General features: G+C 41.6%; 2 protein-coding genes across 3 annotated transcripts; both read right to left on the bottom strand.

The window, feature by feature from the left end:
• Window positions 1-407: 407 nt before the first annotated feature.
• Window positions 408-9,255, bottom strand: LOC141957684 (leukocyte elastase inhibitor-like). 2 transcript variants are annotated; one of them, XM_074899588.1, is made up of 7 exons: window positions 9,219-9,255; window positions 7,424-7,599; window positions 5,325-5,462; window positions 4,366-4,483; window positions 3,630-3,772; window positions 2,743-2,910; window positions 408-1,999 (listed from the first exon to the last, which is right to left on the bottom strand). In XM_074899588.1, the coding sequence occupies exons 2-7, from the start codon at window positions 7,589-7,591 to the stop codon at window positions 1,598-1,600; spliced, it is 1,137 nt and encodes a 378-aa protein (XP_074755689.1). In that variant the 5' UTR covers window positions 7,592-7,599; window positions 9,219-9,255; the 3' UTR covers window positions 408-1,597. The 2 variants fall into 2 exon arrangements, with proteins under 2 accessions (XP_074755689.1, XP_074755690.1); XM_074899589.1 differs by lacking the exon at window positions 9,219-9,255 and adding an exon at window positions 8,117-8,137.
• A 731-nt stretch (window positions 9,256-9,986) lies between these two features.
• LOC141957683 (serpin B6-like) lies at window positions 9,987-20,603 on the bottom strand. Its single transcript, XM_074899587.1, has 8 exons — window positions 20,459-20,603; window positions 18,111-18,220; window positions 17,494-17,671; window positions 16,322-16,459; window positions 15,129-15,246; window positions 14,756-14,898; window positions 12,177-12,344; window positions 9,987-11,290 (listed from the first exon to the last, which is right to left on the bottom strand). Exons 3-8 carry the CDS (start codon window positions 17,659-17,661, stop codon window positions 10,886-10,888), a joined length of 1,140 nt encoding a protein of 379 aa, XP_074755688.1. The 5' UTR covers window positions 17,662-17,671; window positions 18,111-18,220; window positions 20,459-20,603; the 3' UTR covers window positions 9,987-10,885.
• Window positions 20,604-20,832: the final 229 nt, after the last annotated feature.

Below are 20,832 nucleotides of genomic sequence, written 5' to 3'. Positions count from 1 at the left end.
ATTCACATGTGCACTCTGCAATACATGTTCTCCTTTACAAATTTACCAGAGCCTTTGCAACTGAAGTATTGCTGGCACAGGGAAACGTGTTTACTAATATGCAGACCAAGTGCTTGTGTCACTTTATGTAAATCTTTACTCTCTCTCTCTCTGTTCCCTGTAGGTGCTCACAGCTGGGGTCATTACACTTACAGGGGAAACTGGTGGTTCATGCAATCCGCTCTTCTACTGAGTAATTTGTTTTACAGTATTTTCACCTACCTGAACAGGCCAAGGACTTCAAACAGCTGATTGCACCTGCTGCACTAGTGATTTTCTTTGGAGCTAGTCTTCAGGTAAACAGGTATTTTTCTACTCTAATACATTAAATTGTGTGCAGAAATTTTAATTTTGGACACAAGTTTAAGAAAAAAAAACTTTTATTTGTTGCCTAAAGACAAAATTAATATACAGTTTGCAATTACAGAATTTGTTGTGCCCCACTGAAAACTAAGGTTGTACAGGTGAACACTACAGTACCCAAGATGCACATGACACAAGCAAATCACCTCCAGAAATAAACAAAGAACACTAATGGTATGTAATTGCAGTGGCTCCCTTATGGCTGCTGTACAGTACAAAAGGTTTATATTTGAAGAGGTAGTGGAAGTCAGCTCAGTAAAATTGAATACTTGTACATAAAGAGACACATCAGATTTTTACTGCAGATTATACAGAGTCATCCTCTGGGAAGCTGAAGTATTTCTGGGGGATACCATAGGTTCTGACCAGAATCTAATGTTATACTGAAGGCTTCTGAATTTGCAGAAAGGCACCCATTAGCTTCAAGCACCTAAAACCTCTAAGCCCGGACACATTTTCACATTTTCAGTAACTAAAATGGCACCAGATTATAAATTTTAAAAATCTTCTGTAGACATGTCACCTAAAATTGTTACTCATTATTTCTTCTTCTCCTTGTTCAAAAGCTGTATTGCAAGTTTTCTGATTAAAGACTGGAAGGAGTTACTTTTGTTTAAATAGCTTAAACTTTTCTCTATTAATAGACGTCTCTAAACAAATGTTATCTGACCTTCTATTTCATGACAGAACTGAGTAAGCTCAGCTGTTCAGGAGCATGCCTTTTGGTGCCTACAAGTATTTTATTAAGGTATCATTGAAAAGCAAGACTTTAGAGGGAGGAATAGGTTTGCAAGAACATCGTAATATACATGCGTAAGAAATGACTGGTTTATTATGTTATTACAGCAGGGGGCTGTAACATAGACAAGCCCATGTGAGGATGCATACAGGGTGATCCTGTGCTTTTAAGACACAAGTTTCTTCCAGGAGTATTTCTAGTCCAATTTCAAAAGATTTCTTCTGCCTACAGTTAAGATTTTCCTACTTATTAAACATAATGTCAATCTCAAGAAAGAAAAATAAATTACTCCTCAGTTTCTCTGGAATTATTTTAACGGGAAAGACAGAATATGAGTCAAAGTTACTAGGAACTCAAGACAGAAGCTCTAACTTTCTACACAAAAATCCAACTCATTCGGGAGCAAAGCTTTCACTGACTACAGCAGGAAGTGGTCTGCAAATGCTAAGTTCTCTTTTATGGAGAAGTATATCTGCCAAGGAAAAGTATGCTTTGCGTTGGGTTGTGGCGAATAAAGAAAAGGAAAGGATGGTCAGCATTGAAATCCTCTTCTATAGCCATGCAGAGCATAGCAATGCCAGCAGTGGCAGCTGCAGCTTCCGTGCCTTCCTCATTCACTTCTACAAAAGCCTTGTGGACAATTTTAGAGAGAAAAAGGTCACGTGCCCCTGACATTCCTGATAAGTCAGCCTTGCCACTGTCAAATACATCCAACAAGCCCATAGCAGCTAAATCTGATTTAAGGTCATAGCTTTCTTCTAGCTTAAACTTTGGCAAACGCACATGAACATCAGCAGAATATAGATGCTCTGGACGTGTCCATTCCCGGAGCTTCTCTAAGGTAAGCTGCTTTTCCAGCTAGAATTAAAAAGACAGCGATCATTACATATCACCAATGTAGAAATACTTCATTTCTAGTAACATTTACAAGGCTTTATAGAGCTAAACAACTATAAAGCAATTATACAAAATGACCATGCCCGTATCTTTGATGGCTTCACATAGAGCAAACAAATGCTATTAAGTGTAGTCAGTGCATTTTTTACTTTACAAAGTAATGGAGGCATTTGCTTCTTGCTGTACTGTACAGAAGGGAGAAGCATGCACTGATAGCAAGTCAACCCAGTCATTCTTACTGTTTAACGTACCTAAGTGGAATTACATAATTAAAAACAAGTAAGAAGAATAGTCATCAGAGAGCTCAAAGAAACTGATGTGTTCCTGTCCATTTAATGGAAAACAGTCCCACTACTTTAAGACTAAATAAATAAAGACTTTCAAAGGTAATGAAAGAAAAGTTCTGTCATTAAAAAAAAAAAAAGCAAGACAAGTTAATTCTCATAGTTAACTTTGTTTTCACACTCTCCCTCACTATTCAGTTCAGCAAGCAAAAGGACACATGCACACAAGCTACAAAACCAGAACACAACTTCTCTTCCTGTTGCAGCATGTCCATGTATTCTTTATTGCAGTGCTAGTAGAGCATTGTCTAAAAATACGCTTGATAGATATGGGGCTCTGAGAACGCAGGTTCATTAAGGCTTTCATTTTGAATGGCTGAACTTATGCATTAAATAACTGCATTAGCTTAGATAAGTCACCTTCTGCAGTCCAGTGGAGTCATCTTCAATGTCATCAGGTAACAGGATGATCATACTAAGTTCTCTTCCTTCATAAGGCAGCTCTAAAACACGGATCTTCACTTCACGGATGTACCCAAAAGGAAATTTGTTTTTCTGATACATCATTTTCACTGTCCTTCTTTCATTCTGGATGGATAAAAGGTACCAAAAATAACAGTTCAGAAAATACTAATTTAAAGAACTGATAAGAAACAAATGCGTTAAAAATTGTATTCTTGCAAAAACTCTTCCTCCATTATATCAGATGATTATAAACTGATTTCTTCAGTCTTCTGACTGCCTGTCAGTTTCTTCTGTAGACATAATGGGTTTGTATTATATTTGATTCTCCTTTGGCTTCTATATTAGAGTCTACACAGAAACTGAAACAATTTCTTCAAGTTGCTGTACCTTTATATTGTTCTAGCCCCAAAAATGACAACGTTAAATGTCAACAAAGATCAATTCTGTTCAAGATAAAGCAGATTATACAGTATCTTGTAAAGCTGTTAACATAAGCAGAATATAGAATAAGAAAATGGGTCTTAACCAAAATATGCAATCATCTTAATACTGTTTACCTAGCAAAGAGGCACAGTTCACAGCAGCTGAAACTTCCAGCAGATAGAAACTCTGCTAGGCACAGGTAGGGGGTGTGTGTGTCCTAATCTATATGTGAGAATTGTCTCTGATGCTGAATACAGAAAAACACTAAAATTGATAGAAAGCCCTTTGGGTGAACTGAAAACATTAATGCAAGACTTCATATTTGTTTATTATTTTATCTGTAAGCAAAGCTTTACTTTAGCACCTGTATTACTTGACCTTTTCATTAGATATATACTACCAAGATATATCTGTATCACCTTATTTAACCGAAACAGCACGTCGGTGGTGTTGGCTTCTTTAAATTTCTCTGCCCAGTTCCCTTTGAAATAAATAGCATTCACCAGTACGAGCCTGGTCATGTTATCAACTGATCCTTCAGGCAGCAGATTAGGGATTTTACCTTCAGAGGGGGCAGGAAAAAAAAAGTCACAACAAAACCTTGTCATAAGTTGATGGCACATAAAACATACATAGAGAAACTGACGCCACAGAAATATTAACACATCTAAAACTCTGGTCCATTCCTATAATACAGTGTGTTTCAGTACTTCATCATACTTTCTAATAGTACACACTACTATAACTTTTGATATACAGTAACTTGCTGAAAATGTAGTATTTTTAGTTTAAACTGTCGTGTATGACTCATCATACGAGAACTAGAAAACACCGACATTTTGGATTACTGGATCTGGAAATATATATACAATATGGACCAGGATAGTCTGAAACAAATTCTCTCAACTCATGAGTATAAATTTATGTTTAGGCATCTCTCCTGCACTCATTGGCCTGAACACAAAAAATGGAAATGTCTCTGAAGTTATGGAACTGTTTAAGTGTCTTGCTTAGGCATTTTCTGGTTCTGTCAATGCATCAATTGCATATTGCAGGGCAAAATTAAACTGTTCTAAAGGTGGCAGAAAATAAAGCCTGTTCCTGCTCCCAAAGTATGAAATATTACCAGTTACTTTATTAACCAAAGTAGTTTACCTTCAGTTTTCTCCTCTACCCACTGGTTAATTCCTTTCCTGGCTTCATCATAAGCCTGAAGAAAATCAACTGTAGCCAAATCAGCTCCATATAATTTCTGAGTATTAGTCAGGAAATCCTAGATTTTGGAACGATAAGCATAACTTTCATTGCAGATAAAAAAACCATCTCTTTATGATGTTGATAAGGTGCATGTCAAACAGTTTATTCACCTACTTTGAGGTGGGGCTCTAACAGTGAACTGCCTGAGGGGGTTTCTGGGTTTTTTTCCCCTCTCAGAGTAAGCCTCATTTTACATGTGCCACATAAACAGGTGATTGAGTGCTTACTGCAAGTGTTGCAATATTTACCTGTCATTCTCCTGAAACAGGCTCAAGCACAGCTAGGATAAAACAAAACTCTCCAAAAAAGCTGAAGAGGACAAAAATAGCAACCTAGGTACCCAGAAAGGTATAATTCACTGGTGAAGAGGTATGTTGTTTAGACATGTTGGGCATCCCCTCCCAAATAAATACAGTGTTTTCAAAAATATTTAAGTAATGTGGCACTAGACCAATGAAAATCCTAAAAAGCTGATTGCAACAGACACAGAGCTAGTTGCATCCTAAAAAGTTGATTGCGACAGACGCAGAGCTGGTTGCATCCTAAAAAGCTGGTTGCAACAGAGTGGGATGTTATGATAGCTACTGTAAACTAAGAACCTAGACAAATGATTTTTCTCTTGAGCGCAAGAGTAGCAGAACTGAACAAGCAATGAAAAGGATTTGCTGTGTACCATCCTTTAGGTGAGATGCACAGATGCCTACAGATACAGAAATGTATTTGCATGTACACAACACTTGTCAGCTGTCCAGTAACATTTACAAACATGCCTAAAAATATTTCTGTGTCATAAATACTCAAATAGCTGCATTTTCCCACCAGGTTCCACCACACCATCATGATCTGCACCTGCATACCGGCAAAAAGCTGTAAGACTTCTCTCCAAAAAGCCGATTAGCGAGCCGTAAGAGATAGGGAGCATTGCTTCTGTTTATATCCATAGTCAGAGCCTGAAATCTTGCATGAGTATCTTCAACTTCGTCAAAATGAAGTGTCTGAAACAAAAGAATTGAACTAGCTGCTGCTAATACTGCCTTAAAAGAACATACAGTATATCTATAGGGTGAGTCTGATCCAGCAGGTAGGCAGGTTAAAGAAAGAGAAGAGGCTGGAAGCTGCTTAGAGACCTCTGTAAACCTCAAAGAATGAATGAAACTGTCTGTTGGTGCTACACTGCCTGTGTCAGCCACTTGTATTAAGCTCCTCGTTTATACATAGTCACCGCTGAAGCTGTTGATCATAACCCTGAGTCCTGTCCCTGTGAGGTCTGCACACCTCCCCTCCATGGACCACTGGTCACGAGGACTCATTCCCAGGTGGGGAACTGAAAAGAGAGACGATGCCACAGAGACATTTTAGCTTTCTTGCTTCCGCTTTGGCCCAAGGGAACATGGGGTTTTGCTTTTCAGAACATAAAATCAAAACTAGCACGGGTCAGAAAACTTAGAACAATTATCTTTTATAGTTTTATGAACATATAATTGCTTATATATATATATATATATAAAACTGCATCATCTTAAAAATCAAATGCATTACTGCAGTTTCTCTTTACCAGTACTTCCTTACCCAGAGGCAAGCTGGCTGGCCAAAGCTTACAGATATGACAGAGCAGAAGCTGCCAGACCTCACTGACAGGAAGGCTAAACCAAAGCAGGGATTCAGACTTAAACTATTTATCTCCTAGTAGGGAAGAGAAGACTGCTGTGAAACACTCACTGGATTCAAATGAAAGCCCTCATTTTTTCTCACTGGTGTTTTGTTCAGACCTTGCTGCCCACATTAATGGAAGTTGTGTTGTACACACGAATAGCTGAGCAAAAACATTATGGAGGCAACTTGCAATAAGATTATGATCACAGAAAGAGATTTCGATATGCTTGCAAACAGCCCTTGACAGTTACCAATCACTGCGTCCTTAATTAGCTATGTTTGACAAGTAAAGCATTATGGTACAAGAACATGTGTTACTGAAGGTGACTGTGTGGAAACACACTATTTTTATTCCCCCAAGTTCTTTTTGCATGAGTCTTGCTATCAGTAGGTTTATCCTAGGCGGGGCTGTCAGTTTGATTACATGAAACACATTCAAAGTCTGTTTGTACAAGTAGTGAGAAAATAATGTTATTGTCTGATTCAGTAAGCAGAGCACCACTCCACAGTATAAAACAGTTCCTCCTAAAGTCCAAAATACAAAGGTGAAATTATTCATAGGCAAACACATGATGATGACTGCAATGAGAAGTGTCATACGCCCTTTTGCACTAGCAGGTGTTGGCCTAACAAAGGGCAAAAAAAATTGTAACTGAGTGCTTTTCATGCAGGAGGCTTCAGGGGAAACTGGCACACTCCTATGTACACCATTTCTGCAATTTATAATGACATTTCTTAAACTATCCTACCTAACCGAAGGCTATGGCAAGAATAAGCATGTGAGCTCAGCTCCTCTGAGATACCCAAGTGCCTAGCTGTTACTAAGATACTGATACTTTGGTAGCATCATCATAGCTGTTACACTTTAAATATAAAACTACACAGGACTATTGTGTTTCTTACAAAATACGCAGTATTATTAGCAATAAGCATACCACTGGTGACCTTGTATTACAAAGCAATATTTATTTGTCAAAATGTCTCATGAAAACTAAAAAGGCCTTGCTGCTGGAAACTCCAGTCAATTTAAATGGAGACTTACTAACTAATGAAATCAGTTTCCTACTTCAAGAATTAACAAGTGAAATTAAATGAGAAATAAGGGCCACAGCAAATATGGAAAGAGGACTCTGGATCAGAGGAGGCAGAAGGTAACTGCAGAAAGGAGCCCAAGGAAGACCCAGTGTGCATGACAAATCTTCTGGGCGCATAAAAATAATACACTCTTTTCATTTTCCCTGCTCTAAACCACAACAATTTTATATGTAAATAAAATATAAAGCGATTTTTTTTTTTTACTAACCTTCAGCACCTGTGCCTCTGTATTACCTTTGGCCCCTAAAAGGACCATGGCCAGAGCAGCAGAGACACTGACAGGAGAAAAGAAAACATTCCCTGTTGGATTGGTCTCATTAAACCTTCTGAGCAGATCAAGTGCAAATCTGCTGTTGGCATTATGCAGGTTCTCCATGGTTATAGCTGAAAAATAAAACACTCAGTAAGGACTCTGGGAAACACTCTTCAGAAACCTAAGATAACTTTATGTGACTCAGAGAATAAAGACTGGATTGATGTGGTTGCATCCGGGTACAGAAACAGCAAGGTTTTAATTGTCCGTGCATCATCTTCCTCCTCAAAAAAAATCAGTCACATTGACAAAGCATAACTTTTTTCCGCATAAATTGCATATCCCGACTTTCCCTATCACATTAACTTTAAAGACATTATTTTAAAAAATTCCTTGCCTTCTAACTTGAAATTGGAAGTGCTGGCAGGATTGCAAGTCAAAGTCCTTCAGTTCACAGACCCAGCACACCCCAGATATTGCTCAGTCATGCAGATTTCCCCCCGCTCTTCCACCCTGATCCCACACAGAGGACAGTCACAGTAACTCCTCGGGAGATTTAGGCACCTTTCAGCAAGCTGCCCGTCTTCACGGCGCAAACCGTGCCACAAAAAGGTGTCGATCCTGTCAAAGGCTTAGACGCACGCTTACCTTCAAGCAGTGTGAAGCACCGCTCCCTTCACCAGCCTGCTCTGCTGAGAACAAGCGAGCTACCAGCACGCTGCGCCCAGGGGCAAACGCGCCTGAGTCCCAGCTGGGCCGAGCGGCCCTAAACGGACGGGCAGAGCACCCGGGTTTTTTTTTAGCTGAAGGTGACGTCCCAGCTATCAAGGGCAGCAGTGAAGCAGAGAGCAGACAGAGCTTCAGAGCTGACACTACACAGCCAGAGCCGTGGCTCGTTTTGGCGAGATGCTTCCTAGGAGGCCCTTGGAGTGGGGTGAAAGGTGTGAGGGCTGGGTCAGGGACAAAAACCTCCCCAAAGGCTAGTGGCAGTACCGCTCGATCCTGTAAAACCTTCCTGCTCGCCCAGCTCAGGTTCCTGCTTCTCTTTGCTTGCTTGCAGCAGGCCTTTTGGGTTTAGCTGTCTCTAGCTCCTCTCCTCAAGTTTAATCTGAGACGCAGGCAGGGGTGCAGCTGCCCCCAGCGACCAGGGCCGCAGCCCAGTGCCACTGCTACAAGCACCGGCCAGACCCAGCTACACGGAGCAGCCTGCGCCTGAACTCGGGCGTTTCCAGCACAGTCTTTCTACAGGAATTGCAAAATAATACTGTCTGCTTCCACAGCCGGACAGATAAACGCCCTGCATCTTTGCAGTGCTCTTTTATCTAGCTCGATGGTAAAAAAACAACAACAAAAAAAACCCAACCAAACAAACAAAAAAACCCCAACCCAAACAAACACAACAACAGCCCCCCAAAACAACCAAAAAATCCAAACAGAAGCCCAAAAGCGAACTTTTACTTTCATTTGCTTACACCACCGCACTGTGCAAGCGTCTCACCGAAACCAGCCCCCGCCCCAAGGCTGCCCGGGAACCGCCCGCCGCCCCGCGCAAACCCCCGCTGCCGCGGAGCGGTGCGGGGAGAACGGGCAGAGGGGAGGAAAAATTGCTGCTTTTCGTCCCGTTATCTCCCCATTCCCATAAAAAACATGGGGGGGGGGGGGGGGGGGGGGGGGGCAAGGGCGGAGGCTGCCCCGATCCCCTCCAGCCCCGCGGAGCCCCAGCGCAGCCAAGGGCCACTTCTCTGCCTACCTGCCCGGGCCGGCGCGGAGCGGCGGCTCCCGCTGAGCCCCCGCGGGTGCGGGGCGGGGCGGGGCGGGGCGGGACGAGCCGGCGGTGGGGTGGGGGAAGCCCGCAGCAGGGCCGCAGGTCTCTGTCTCCCTCCCATTGTGCTGCTCGATTTACGCTCAGGTTTTAGGTCACGGTTATCGTTAGTTTTTTAACGTAAAGCAGGTGACATCACAGAGGGTTCCCTTCGGTTTAACCCGCCGGTTTTTCTCCCTCGGCCGGGCCCCCAGGACCGCCCCCCCGCCCCGTACTGCCCCTTGGGGCGCGGAGCACCGGGCCTCCAACGGGAGTGCGCGACCTGCATCCTGGTGGCTAAACGGAGAGGGGGGTGTTCCTCCCGATGTGCCTTTATTCTCTTCACCCGAGACAGCTGGTACTGCGTGCCGGGGAAGGCGCAGGGGCATCGAGCTCCAGCCGGACAGCGACCACTGACCCCGGGGAGGGGTCGCCCACAAGGCCAGGAGGGAGCACCCCGGTCCTGCCCAGACACCAGCGCTTGGCCCTGTACCCCGCTGCTGTAAAGGCTCTTTGCCACAAACCCAAGCAAGGCCAACCCCAAACTGCAGTCACACGAGTACGCAGTATTCCAAAAAAATTCCCTCTTTAACAACAAATTCCCAGCTAGCTGCATAGAAGTTCGTTGTAATCTATCAAGAAATAATTGTTTTCCTCATACTATAGGTTAAAGAAAATGCATAATTTACGCTTGAAAAAGAGAAACAGAGTCCTACAGCATTTACAGTTACTTTATTATTTCAGAAACAAACAGCAAATACTGTATTAGAAAGCTGTTTCAGCTACATCTTTGGTATTATTCAGTTAAATTTTTTAAGAAACTATGAACAGGAAAAATATATAAACAATAGCAAAAAGTTAAAGCTTTGTCATTTAAATATTACACAGGCACCATATGGTTTTTCCTTACATTCTTTGTTGAAGGACTAGAACTAGGTGATGGGTAATTCACCACAGGACACCTGGGTTTTAAAACAGCAATCAATTCTCACCCCACAAATAACCTGTAAGGACATCTGCTGCAAAGACATACTTTTATTCCCATTCTTGCCTAAGTGCTTGTCCAGGTATTATCCAAAAAATCCTGCCTTGTCAGGATGTTTCACAAGACTCGGAACAGGCTGACAAAGACTCCTTTAATCTCTAGGGAATGTATCAAAACATTAAACAGGTAAGTCTGGGGAAAAAAAGAAAAAGGAACTGAGGATGGGTGGAAAAAGGGGGAGGGGAGCTAAAGATGTACTCCAATATCCTCAGAAACAAAATTCTTCCTTTCCTATGAGATGTCGGTACCTGACTCACTGCCTGGTGGCCACAAACAGCGAAACTGTAATGGGAGCGCAAGGACAGAGGAAATATTCACTGAGCAAGTGGGATGTTTCTTGTGTCAGCAAGAAGTAAGACCTCTACACTCAGATGCACAGGGCAAGAGTTGTTTTAAATGGCAGTTGCTGTGTATGTCTAAGCAGCTGTTACTCTATCCAAGCCTGAGACGCAGGCCACAGAATTGGATTCAGGCACAGTTGAAAGAGACAGTTAGTGCAAAAAGAGGAGCCCTGTTCTAAGGAAACAAAGTTACTGTGTAATGGTGGCTCTTTTGCCAAGACATCCCCTTTCTAGGGAGAGCAAAATCTGCCACAGAACAAAATGCTGGAAGTTTTGTTGTGCCGGATGAAGAAGAGGAAGGGATGATCTGCAGTGAATTCTGGAATGATTTGTGCACAGCGCAACATCATCACTCCTGCTGTGGCTGCTGCTGCTTCAGTGCCTTCTTCGTTGACTTCCACAAAGGACTTGTGAACCACTTCTGAGAGCACCAGCTCGGTGCCGGCTGAGATTCCCGAGAAATCTGCCTTCCCTAAATCAAACGCATCAGGCATCCCCATGCTTCTCAGAAGGGGTTTCAGATCATAATCTTCTTCCAGTTTAAACCTGGGTAAAGACACCCTCACCTCTGTACAGTCCATCATTTCAGGATTGATCCAATCTATCAGCTTCTCATACGTAAGCTCCCTTTCCAGCTAAAGAAAAACCCAAAAGTTACATAATTAAAATGAGTCAGTTTTACACAGACAAAAGTAGTGATTACTGTGTTTGTTTACATAGTGCATAACATGCATCTTTTTCCCATGATACTTCTCACTAGACACTATGGCCCCAGATAAAATCAACCCCATATGCTTTTTGGTAGATACAACAAGGATCGGTCCCTTCTATGTAAAGTTTACTTTTATAAAGCATGTTAAGACTGATTTTTTTTTTTACATTTTCATATCCAGGAAGCAAGGACACTGCTGAATTGATGACAAGGTCATAAAGAAACTGAACCCAGTTCTTCTGCCTCTTAAACCAAAGGGTCCTCCTTCAGGTTAACAGGCTGATAAAAAAGTCAGCTCGCAACACCCTTTGCAGTCAGTGTCAGAAAACCATATTAATAAATACCTTGTCCAAAGCATGCAATAGCCAAAACTTGTATCACATCTCCACAACAGGAGAGATCCTACACTTTCCCATGAGCCCGTTTCCAGGTGGTAGGTCAGAGACAATCTGCCAGCTGTTCAGAACAGATCTATGGAACAAGCTTACCAAGAGCTCCCCCAAATCCCCCCTCGCCACATATAGTGCTCACCACACTAGGCCTTCGCCATAACCACAGCTAACCTCTGCTCCTGAGGAGGGCTGGGTCGTCTTCCAGAGCCTCTGGCTAAGAGGGCACCACACAGCTTGACCAGTAGTGACAAAAGGCCTGCCAGTCACTGTGGGGGCAGGGAGGTGGGGGACATTTCAGCTGGTGCTGAGCACCAGTGACATAATAGGTGTGGAACTGAACTGCAGGTCTATAGGCAATATCAAACCTTCTTCCCTGGAAGGATACAGACTGTCTTTGCTTTTAGCTCAACAACTTACACTCTCCAAGCCAGTGGATCCATCCTGGATTGCATCAGGGAGCAGGATGATCATGCTGAGTTCATTACCAACATAAGGGAGCTCAAGGATTTTGGTCTGGAAGTCCCCAATATAGGTCATGTTAAATCTATCCTTCTTGAACATCATCTGCACAGGTTTGGTCTCTTTCTAAAAATAAAGAGATATCAATAGTACTGAGGTAGTATGCTGGTCTTGAAATACAAAGCAGGCATCCAGTTACTCAGGGCTTTTTAGAATTTGACTAAAGAGAACTAAATACACCACAGAGTACAGCTCTACCACTGTCTTTTGTAAAGCAAGAGTTAAGAAGGACCCCCGAGATTTAATTTTTAATGTCTGTGAAGTGTCCTTTAAGGCAAAGACACATATTTGCTCACTTAAGAACTAGTAACAAGCATTGAACAGAGCTGGTAAAAAAGCAGGGCTTGTGTTCCTTGCTTTAAATGAATACAAAGTAATTTCAGTGTAGGTATTTTCACTTTTAGTCCACGTGGCTGCAAGTGCCATAACAAAGAGGATTGAAAATATTTTAATATGATACTAAAAATGCCAAGAAAGCAAGAACATTATTTTGAATTCTTAAAAGTCGCATGGAAAGGAAGGAAGGAAAAGATTTTTCTTCTCAAATGCATTCTCCTCTATCTCCTTCCCTTTTCACATGGAACATCAGCTACTAATGTTGACGTCATTATTTTCCTTCTTTTCAGTTAAGAGTTCCACTGCTTTCTCCCTCACTCTCATGACATAACCATGCAAGTAGGTTTTTGTTTTTACAGCCCATCGAAGCAACGCCCACAGAGGCTACAGCAGGAATTATTTTGCAACAGCAGTGACACATGAAGAGGATGGATAAGCAAAGAAAAGGCCACAGGGCATGTGAAAAATCATCCAGTGAGTCATACGAAATGCAAGAGTCACAGAAATAGCCACAGGATGCTGGAAAGGCTCCTGGGATGTTAAAGTAACTCTTTGTTACTGGACAGATTGTACACTAACTAGGTTATATCTTACATGTGGGATTTCCAATTGCTCATTTGAGCCTACTCACACACTTCTACAGCATGAGCTGCAATCATGCAAATACAAACTTAAGCCATTTAGTTTTACAAGAAAAGAGATTTGCAGTTGTTTGCATATCTAAAAGTGAGTTCCTTGGGTGAGCCAAGGCAACATGCCCTAACCTTACATCTTACAGCTTTCTCCAGTAGTTATCTGGATCCCAAAAACTCTCAGTATTTTAAAAATATATATACTCTATATTTACAAAGGAAAAGGTAATCTCAGAGCTAGACTGGGCTCTGAGAATGTTCCAGAAACATTAAGATTTGGGTCATGAGCTCACCATGGCACAGTATCCAGTACAGAAACATCACTGAATTTGCTTCTCCTCAGGACAGAAAGGAAAGAGCAAATCTGTAAGCTTGAGCTTTGTGTGACATCTCTGCAGGGAACTGATGCCAAACCTTCCATGTGTGGTAGCACTACACAATATTCTATCACAAGTAAAAAAGCAGATTATTCAGCAGCCCCACATGCTGTTAGTGTTGCATTTTAAAACCTGGCCCTAGATTTGCACTGGTCGAGGAAAAGAAAATGAAACAGTGTACCCGGATACTCTGTGAGCTTTTTCAACAGGTTTCAACAGTGAGAGGGCAAGGTGTTAGGAATCAAGTCAGTTCAGCTGTTTCTGAAGTGCTGTAGTAGGTACTATGGCATAAGTGGTAACAGTTCCTGTGTAAAAAGTGTAATAGCAGTTTCAAGCATTCTTAGATATAGATCACCACGGGGGAGGGACAGTTTGAAGTCAGGCATGACAGCTTCAGTTTTGCATGTTTGCTTTATGCAGGTAGTTAAGCAGGTTAAGGAAGTCATGTTACAAGTTCTTGTTAATAACATCTGGAGGAATACACAGAGTTTGAGGTGATCCTGAGGGGCAGCCATGGCCTGCTAATGATAGCAGCTGAGTCTTCTTCAATAGCACTGATCTACTTCTAAAAGCAAGCAAGTATAACATGGAGGTCTTCAAAGGCGATTCCCCCCCCCCCCCCCCCCCCCCCATTTATTTTAGATCAGTTCAGTGGTAGAAATGCAGAAAAAAAGCACACTGACTGAAGATTTACATTCAGAAACTTCTGCACATGTGTAAGTGCTCTTTTCTGCCTACAACCTAAAGGAAAATTTATTTTCTTACACCAGTTTTATGCTGAAATAATCAAGTTCACTAACAATTGTTCACAACTCTCAAATAGCCTGACAGCTTCACTCAACTGTTTTCTTCAGCTCTAAATTCTGTAACGATGTAGAGGGCTACCTGTCAAACAAACAAGAAGGGTAAAAGAAAAAAAGAGACAGAACAAAAGAAATACTTAATTGTTAAAGTTTCTAGTAGTTATGTGAAACAAGAGAAACAAAACAGAGAGTGTTTATATTAAAAGGAGGGTGTATAAGGAATTTCATACAGCTTGCCCAAGATAACCTTGCTTGAATGATTCTGTTAAATGTATTCATTTCAGAGTACTTGAGTAACAGTGTATTGTCAGCATTTTAGCACATAATACCTTGTTAATCTGAAATGGCTTTTCTGCTGTCCTCTCTTTGTTGAACTGCTTTTCCCAGTTGCCTTTGAAATAAATGGCATTCACCAGCACAAGTCTGGTCAGTGAACTGACAATCCCCTCCGTCAACAAGTTCTGAATTTTACCTTTATGATACATAGAAAAAAACACATTTTTTAACAGTTTGCCATTTATCTAATTATATCCTAATATAGTATTTACTCTGTAATTAATACACAATAGATAGGAAAATTATGTACCAGAGCAAGAGCTCAATGTTTGGGTTTTTTAATTCACAATATTATATCTTGAAACAGCTGTTTACCCAAGCCCTGGCAGCCATTACATACAACAGGGCATTTTGCAAAACACTCACCTTCAGTCCTTTCCTCTACCCAGGCATTTATTTGTTTTCTGGAATCCTCCCAAGCATGCATGAAGTCAGTCTGTTCTAGTCCAGCATGGTAAAATTTCTGACTTGACTCTATAAAAGACTAACATAGACAGTGAGAACAGCTTTTCAGCAATATATTTTACTCACATTCAGCCACAGATGATTCTTAAATACACCAAGAAAGACTGCCTACTTTCCTTCCTCAGCTTCATATAGAGCCATTAGTTTTGTCTCATACATTCCTATTAGGTCTTATACCACCTATTTGAACTAAGAATTGTCCACTGGATGTTATCAAGTCAAATGGCTTGTTTACTATGCTACAAAGTTCTCCATAACTTAATCAAGAAATTATGTGGCTAGCTTTGGGGTGGTTTTTTTTCGCTTCCCTGAGAGAATATATGATTTTGTAAGCTTCTCTCTACATAAATTTCATTGTTAAACTTCCCAGACTAATAGAAAAACTTTTAGTTTAAAGGGTAAACCAATTTTTTTTTGAGAGGAAAAAACATACCTTCTCTCTGATTTCATGTAGTTAGATCTTTATTACACAGATGAAAAGTTTTAGAGTACAGTCCATGTAACTTTTATCTACTAGATAAATGAAATACTAGCATTCTTTATAAAAAGAATCACTGTAAATCACTCCAGGGGGAAAGAAAAAATAATAGAGCCTTACATCTTCTTGCTTCTAGGGAAGCACTTACAGGAACATGTGTAACAATACCCATTATCCTTATTTAGATCTGATAAGGAAAATCTTAAAAAGTCATGTACTCCTCTCAGTACAATCTTTGGATGACTTACATAACAGAAAACCTACAAAATACTGCCCATGCTGAAGAGCAATAACAGTTCTTTTTTATCACCTCTACACATGATGCAGAAGAGAGATGTCAACCAAAAATATAAATGGATCATGGAACTCTGAAGATTTAGAGTCTGATGGATTTTATAGTGCTTTACACCAGTTGTTCATTCAGATCACAGGTTAGCTAAAGCAGTTTCTCTCTCCACCAAGTTCAGATACCAGGCTCTGGCATGATCTATTGTATTGGTAGGTCTCAGCCTAGAAAATTTCGAAAGTAAAACCCAAAGCCTGCCTTTGAACTCCAAAGGAAATAGGTGGCAAGTACATTACACTAAAAAATGCCACAAATTTAATGGTTACTTACTGAGAGAAACTCAAATGTCTTTTCTCCATAAAGTCGGTTAGCAGTTCTCAGTATATATTTGGTGTCTGGAGCATTAATTTCAGAGAGAAGTGACTGATACCCATTGTGAGCATCCTCAGCTTTGTTCAGAGAAAGCACCTGTAGAAAGACAAACATCCTCAGTGGAGTCCATGCCTCCTTTAAACACAGTTGCTTCAGCACTTTATTTTTTTTATAATTACTCTTAGGTTTAAAATCTGTGACTTGAAGCCAAAAGATTTTTCATTACACTTCCCATCTGGAGTTTGTCATGCAAGTCACATATGACACACCCAGACAGATGCTGTACAAGTAATAAATCAGGGAGTAGAAAAGTTGCCAGTATTTAGTTTCCTTCACTGAAGCCAAGCATCAAAGGATCACAGAATGGCTGCGGTTGGAAGGAACTTCTGGAGGTCATCTGGTACAACCCCCATTCTCAGGCAGGGCAATCTGCAGCCAGTAGCCCAGGACTATATCCAGACAGTTTTTAAATATCTCAGAGTACGGCAGTAACATAATATAATTTTGGATAAACTTTTCTAGATTTAAACAACAACGAAGTGTGTTTATACTCCTCTTCCACTTCACAAAAGAGGCAAACAAAAATGACTGATCATTCATTTAATACTGTCAACTGCACATGTAAAAAATATGCCAAGCGATATTTGCCATCTAAGCAAGTTTAAAAATGTTAAGTCAAGGTGCAGCTACCATTCTGACATGCAAGCAGGGTGGATTTTTCTTTTTTTTTTTTTTAATGTGCCTGGCTACATTTTCAAAACATGTATAGTCTGACATTAAGCCCAAAGAAGATAGTAGAAGAAAATATTTTATGTAGCCAGAGATTCACCAAACTTACAAAAAAATTGCAGGTATCTCTTAATGACATATTGAAGAAAGATCACGATCTCAAAAAACCAAAAACCCCACACAACAAAACTAGGAACCTCTCAATTTCATACAAAAGGAAGCTCCTCATATAAAAACAAAACCAGGTACTGCTTACATACATATTAAAGGAAGACCTCTGCTCTCTGAGACCAGAATGACAATATAGTTTAGCATAAGTGCAGGTCACAGACTACAATATATAGGTTTGTTGTTCATACAATTCCATCAAATTCAATACACTAAGTTTTATTTAGACATACCTTTGCTATTTGGGCTTCAGTGTTACCTTTTGAACCCAGTAAAATCATAGACAAAGCAGATGAAATACTAAAAGGAGAAAAGAACAGATTCTGCCTGCTTTTGTTCTCACACAGCTTTCTTAAGAGATCAAGTGCAAAAGTGGTACTTGATGCACAAAGGCTGTCCATGGTTCAGAGCCTGGGAAATAAAACAGAACAAGAATGGCTCAAATTTATTTGAATACAAACTGAAAAGTTATTTCTGTCTGTTACATTTCCCAGTACAAACTATGCAACAAAGGTCATAATTAGTTTGGAAGATTATCAACTCACAGATAAACTGATTTGGTGGAACAAGTACCTTAAATCCCATACTAGACAGTTGAGTTACTTTATGGATTTATTCTTTGCTTTTGTATCTCAGTCCCATAGCTGTAACAGAGACAGCAGTTTCCACTGGTGTCACTAGACTTTTCACTGGGTAAGTATTACTACTTTTGACATGATCAGATACAACAGTATTTTGTTCAGAACTTTAAAACAATTCTCTTTTGACTTCACAAAGACAATTATTTGCCCTTCTAAGAAAAACTGAGGAAAACATTAGGCATCAGAATTGTAGAATCATAAACTCTTACCTTCTTTAAATTTGTATATCTTCAGTATTACCTTCAGCTTACTTATACGTGTGTACGCTGTGTTTTAAACCTAGCAGCCAGTCTGGTAGAAGTCAGCAGACTGATTTGACCTACAAGATTAAAAAAGAAAAGAAAAAAAAAAGTTATCTGGTCAGCATGACAGATTACTGTAATTTCCTTCTGTAGTACAAAGAAAAATCAAAGTCCATTTCAGTTCCATTTTACTGCCTGCAACACGGAAACACACACAATAAAAAAAATCTGCTTATAGATAGCTTTAAGGTACATGCACACCTCAACATGTGCAACTTGATGCCTTGTCATAGACTAAATACATCAGCTGGGTAGGTACTTAACTAACCTGAGATTAGACCACTCGCTTATAAAAAGAAGCGATAAATACTAGAATGCTGAGCTAACTACAGATAAGTATCATCAGACATCCTAAGTGATCAGATGGTGGTAAAAGTTTATGTGTTTTGTTCCTCCCTCAAGGCAGTGCCTAGTGTTGATATGTTGCTACAAAATATAAAGCCAACACCTAATTCATACTACTGATTCATTATCTCAAATAAATAGGCAGAAAGAACGAGTTTCTGCATGCACAATCTTCCACCTAAGAAAATTTCTCGTTAGTGGCTTTGCTATAAACAGTAGCAACTTTTCTCCTGTTTCTTCTCTCCCATAACTAAAAAAATAATAAAGCAAGCTTAGATGGAAACAATCCTCCAATTCCATCTGAAATGAGTAATTTAACAACATGTACTTTACCAGATAAGTAGAAGACACTCAGCATTTTCAGTTCATGTTGCTTACAGTAAAGACCAGAATTTTCCTGCTGTCCTAATATCTGCAGATTGCTAGCAATAAGGTTTTCTGACCTGGATGTCAAAATGTACAAGAATAGTGACAGCAGCAAGTAGTTATTATCTAGAAAATTTTTGTAGGGCTTCCGTGATAGGCAATAATTTGCACACAAAAGGACACAACTCACACTATTTGTCTATCTGAAAATCAGTTCATTTAACCAAACTGTAAGTAATATTTCAACAGGTGAGACACGAGGCTAGGAGTTACACCAATAGTTATCTATCCTTTCTCTGCAGCTCAGGAATAACAACGTAACTACCGATAAGATACCCTTCTCATCAGAGCGGTTTTGGAGACGATACACAATAACTGCACTTTAAGGAACAAAAAAACACATTATACAAGCACGTATTTGTCAGTCAACTGTAAACTATTTGCTTCAAAATCCTCAGTGATCAGGGGGTTTGCTGACAGCAGCTCATTCCTCGCCCTGGTCTCCCCGTGGGCTCTGCGGGCCAGAAGTGAGGCACTCCTGTGGAGCTTTCTGGATGCCCCGACCCCGTGTGTGCCTACCACCATGAATTTGAAGCCTTCATCCTCAGCAGTAGACACCTATACTTTAGGGCAGTCTTTGTGAACAGAAAGGCTGTATCTAGATTTAACAGCTGATCCACGCTGCAGTGTCTCTCCCAACTACAGTTTTTGCCATAGGGGAACCTGGCCAGAGCAGGGTGCAGCTCTCCTGCAGCCCAGGAGATACACCCCACCAAGATTACAATAGGGATTAGCGCCCGGTACATGCGGGTGCCTCCACTCCTGTCAGGTGCCTCGGCGGAGTCCCAAACCTACTGTTTCAAACAGAGTCGGCGGGGGGCGCGACTCAGGGCGATGAGCGTCAGGCGGTGTCTACCTCCACAGAGAGAGCCGCGCCTGCGGCACGGACATCCCTGTTCTCACCCTCTGAACCAAAGCAAGTTTTCTTGAGGCAAAAAGGGCTTCATTTAGGATTTGGAGAGTTAGGAGTGATCTTAACATCCGCAGGGTAAGATCACTGACAGCTCCAGTTAACGGCTCTTCATATGGCGCCTCTCCGGAGGGGCAGACGGTGGGACATGGGGGGGGGGTGTGATTGACACTGCCCCGCCACCGCCCACCGCCGACGCTGCCCCACCCCGCTCAGGCACAGGAAGCCAAAGGGTCTGGCACTTCCCAGGGCGAAATGACGTTCCACTGCCCCGGCACTGGACTTCGCACCGTAAGAGGCGTTAAAACTCAACATTTCCGTGGTGCCCCCGTCACTCCCACACATAAAAAGCGTTCCGCTACACACCGCTGCGACTCCAGCTGAGAAGCAGCAGAAACCACGTCACGAAAAAAAAAAAAAACCACCAGCAATGCCGTGCAGCCTCTACTTCTTAAGAGAAAAAAAAAAAAAGAAAGAAAAAAAAAAAAAAAAACAACACAGGAGCAAGCTTCCCGCAGACAAAAAATAACAAAACCAAAAACCACGTCCAGGACGGCGGAGCCGTGGCACTCACCCGGCCGGGCGCCGCGCTGGTCCCCAGGCCCTGGCCCTTGCCCGGAAGCACGGCCGGGAGAGGAAGGGCGGGAGCTCGGCCCCCCTCAGCCGCGCCCGCGCCGCGAACGGGCAGACAGCGGAGTCCCCGCCGACAGAATGGTTGCTGCCTAGCGCCGAGGAAAACGCTCAAAGCGCCTCCCCGCTTGATATCTCGCCTCGCCACAGCCTGTGATTTTCCGCCTCTGCCTCCCTCTCGTGGTAGAGCTGACAGAAAACACCCCTAGTCCACGAGAGATTATTATTATTAATTACTCTTGAAGCAGGGGTTGTTCTGAACCAGAGTGATCTGTTGCTGGAGCCAGAGACCATGCAGGCTTGACCCTTCCTCACATA

The sequence above is a fragment of the Athene noctua genome, chromosome 2 (genome assembly GCF_965140245.1).
Source record: "Athene noctua chromosome 2, bAthNoc1.hap1.1, whole genome shotgun sequence".
NCBI lineage: Eukaryota > Metazoa > Chordata > Aves > Strigiformes > Strigidae > Athene > Athene noctua.
Note: the sequence above shows the minus strand (reverse complement) of the source record. Positions and strands in the feature narration are given on the sequence as shown.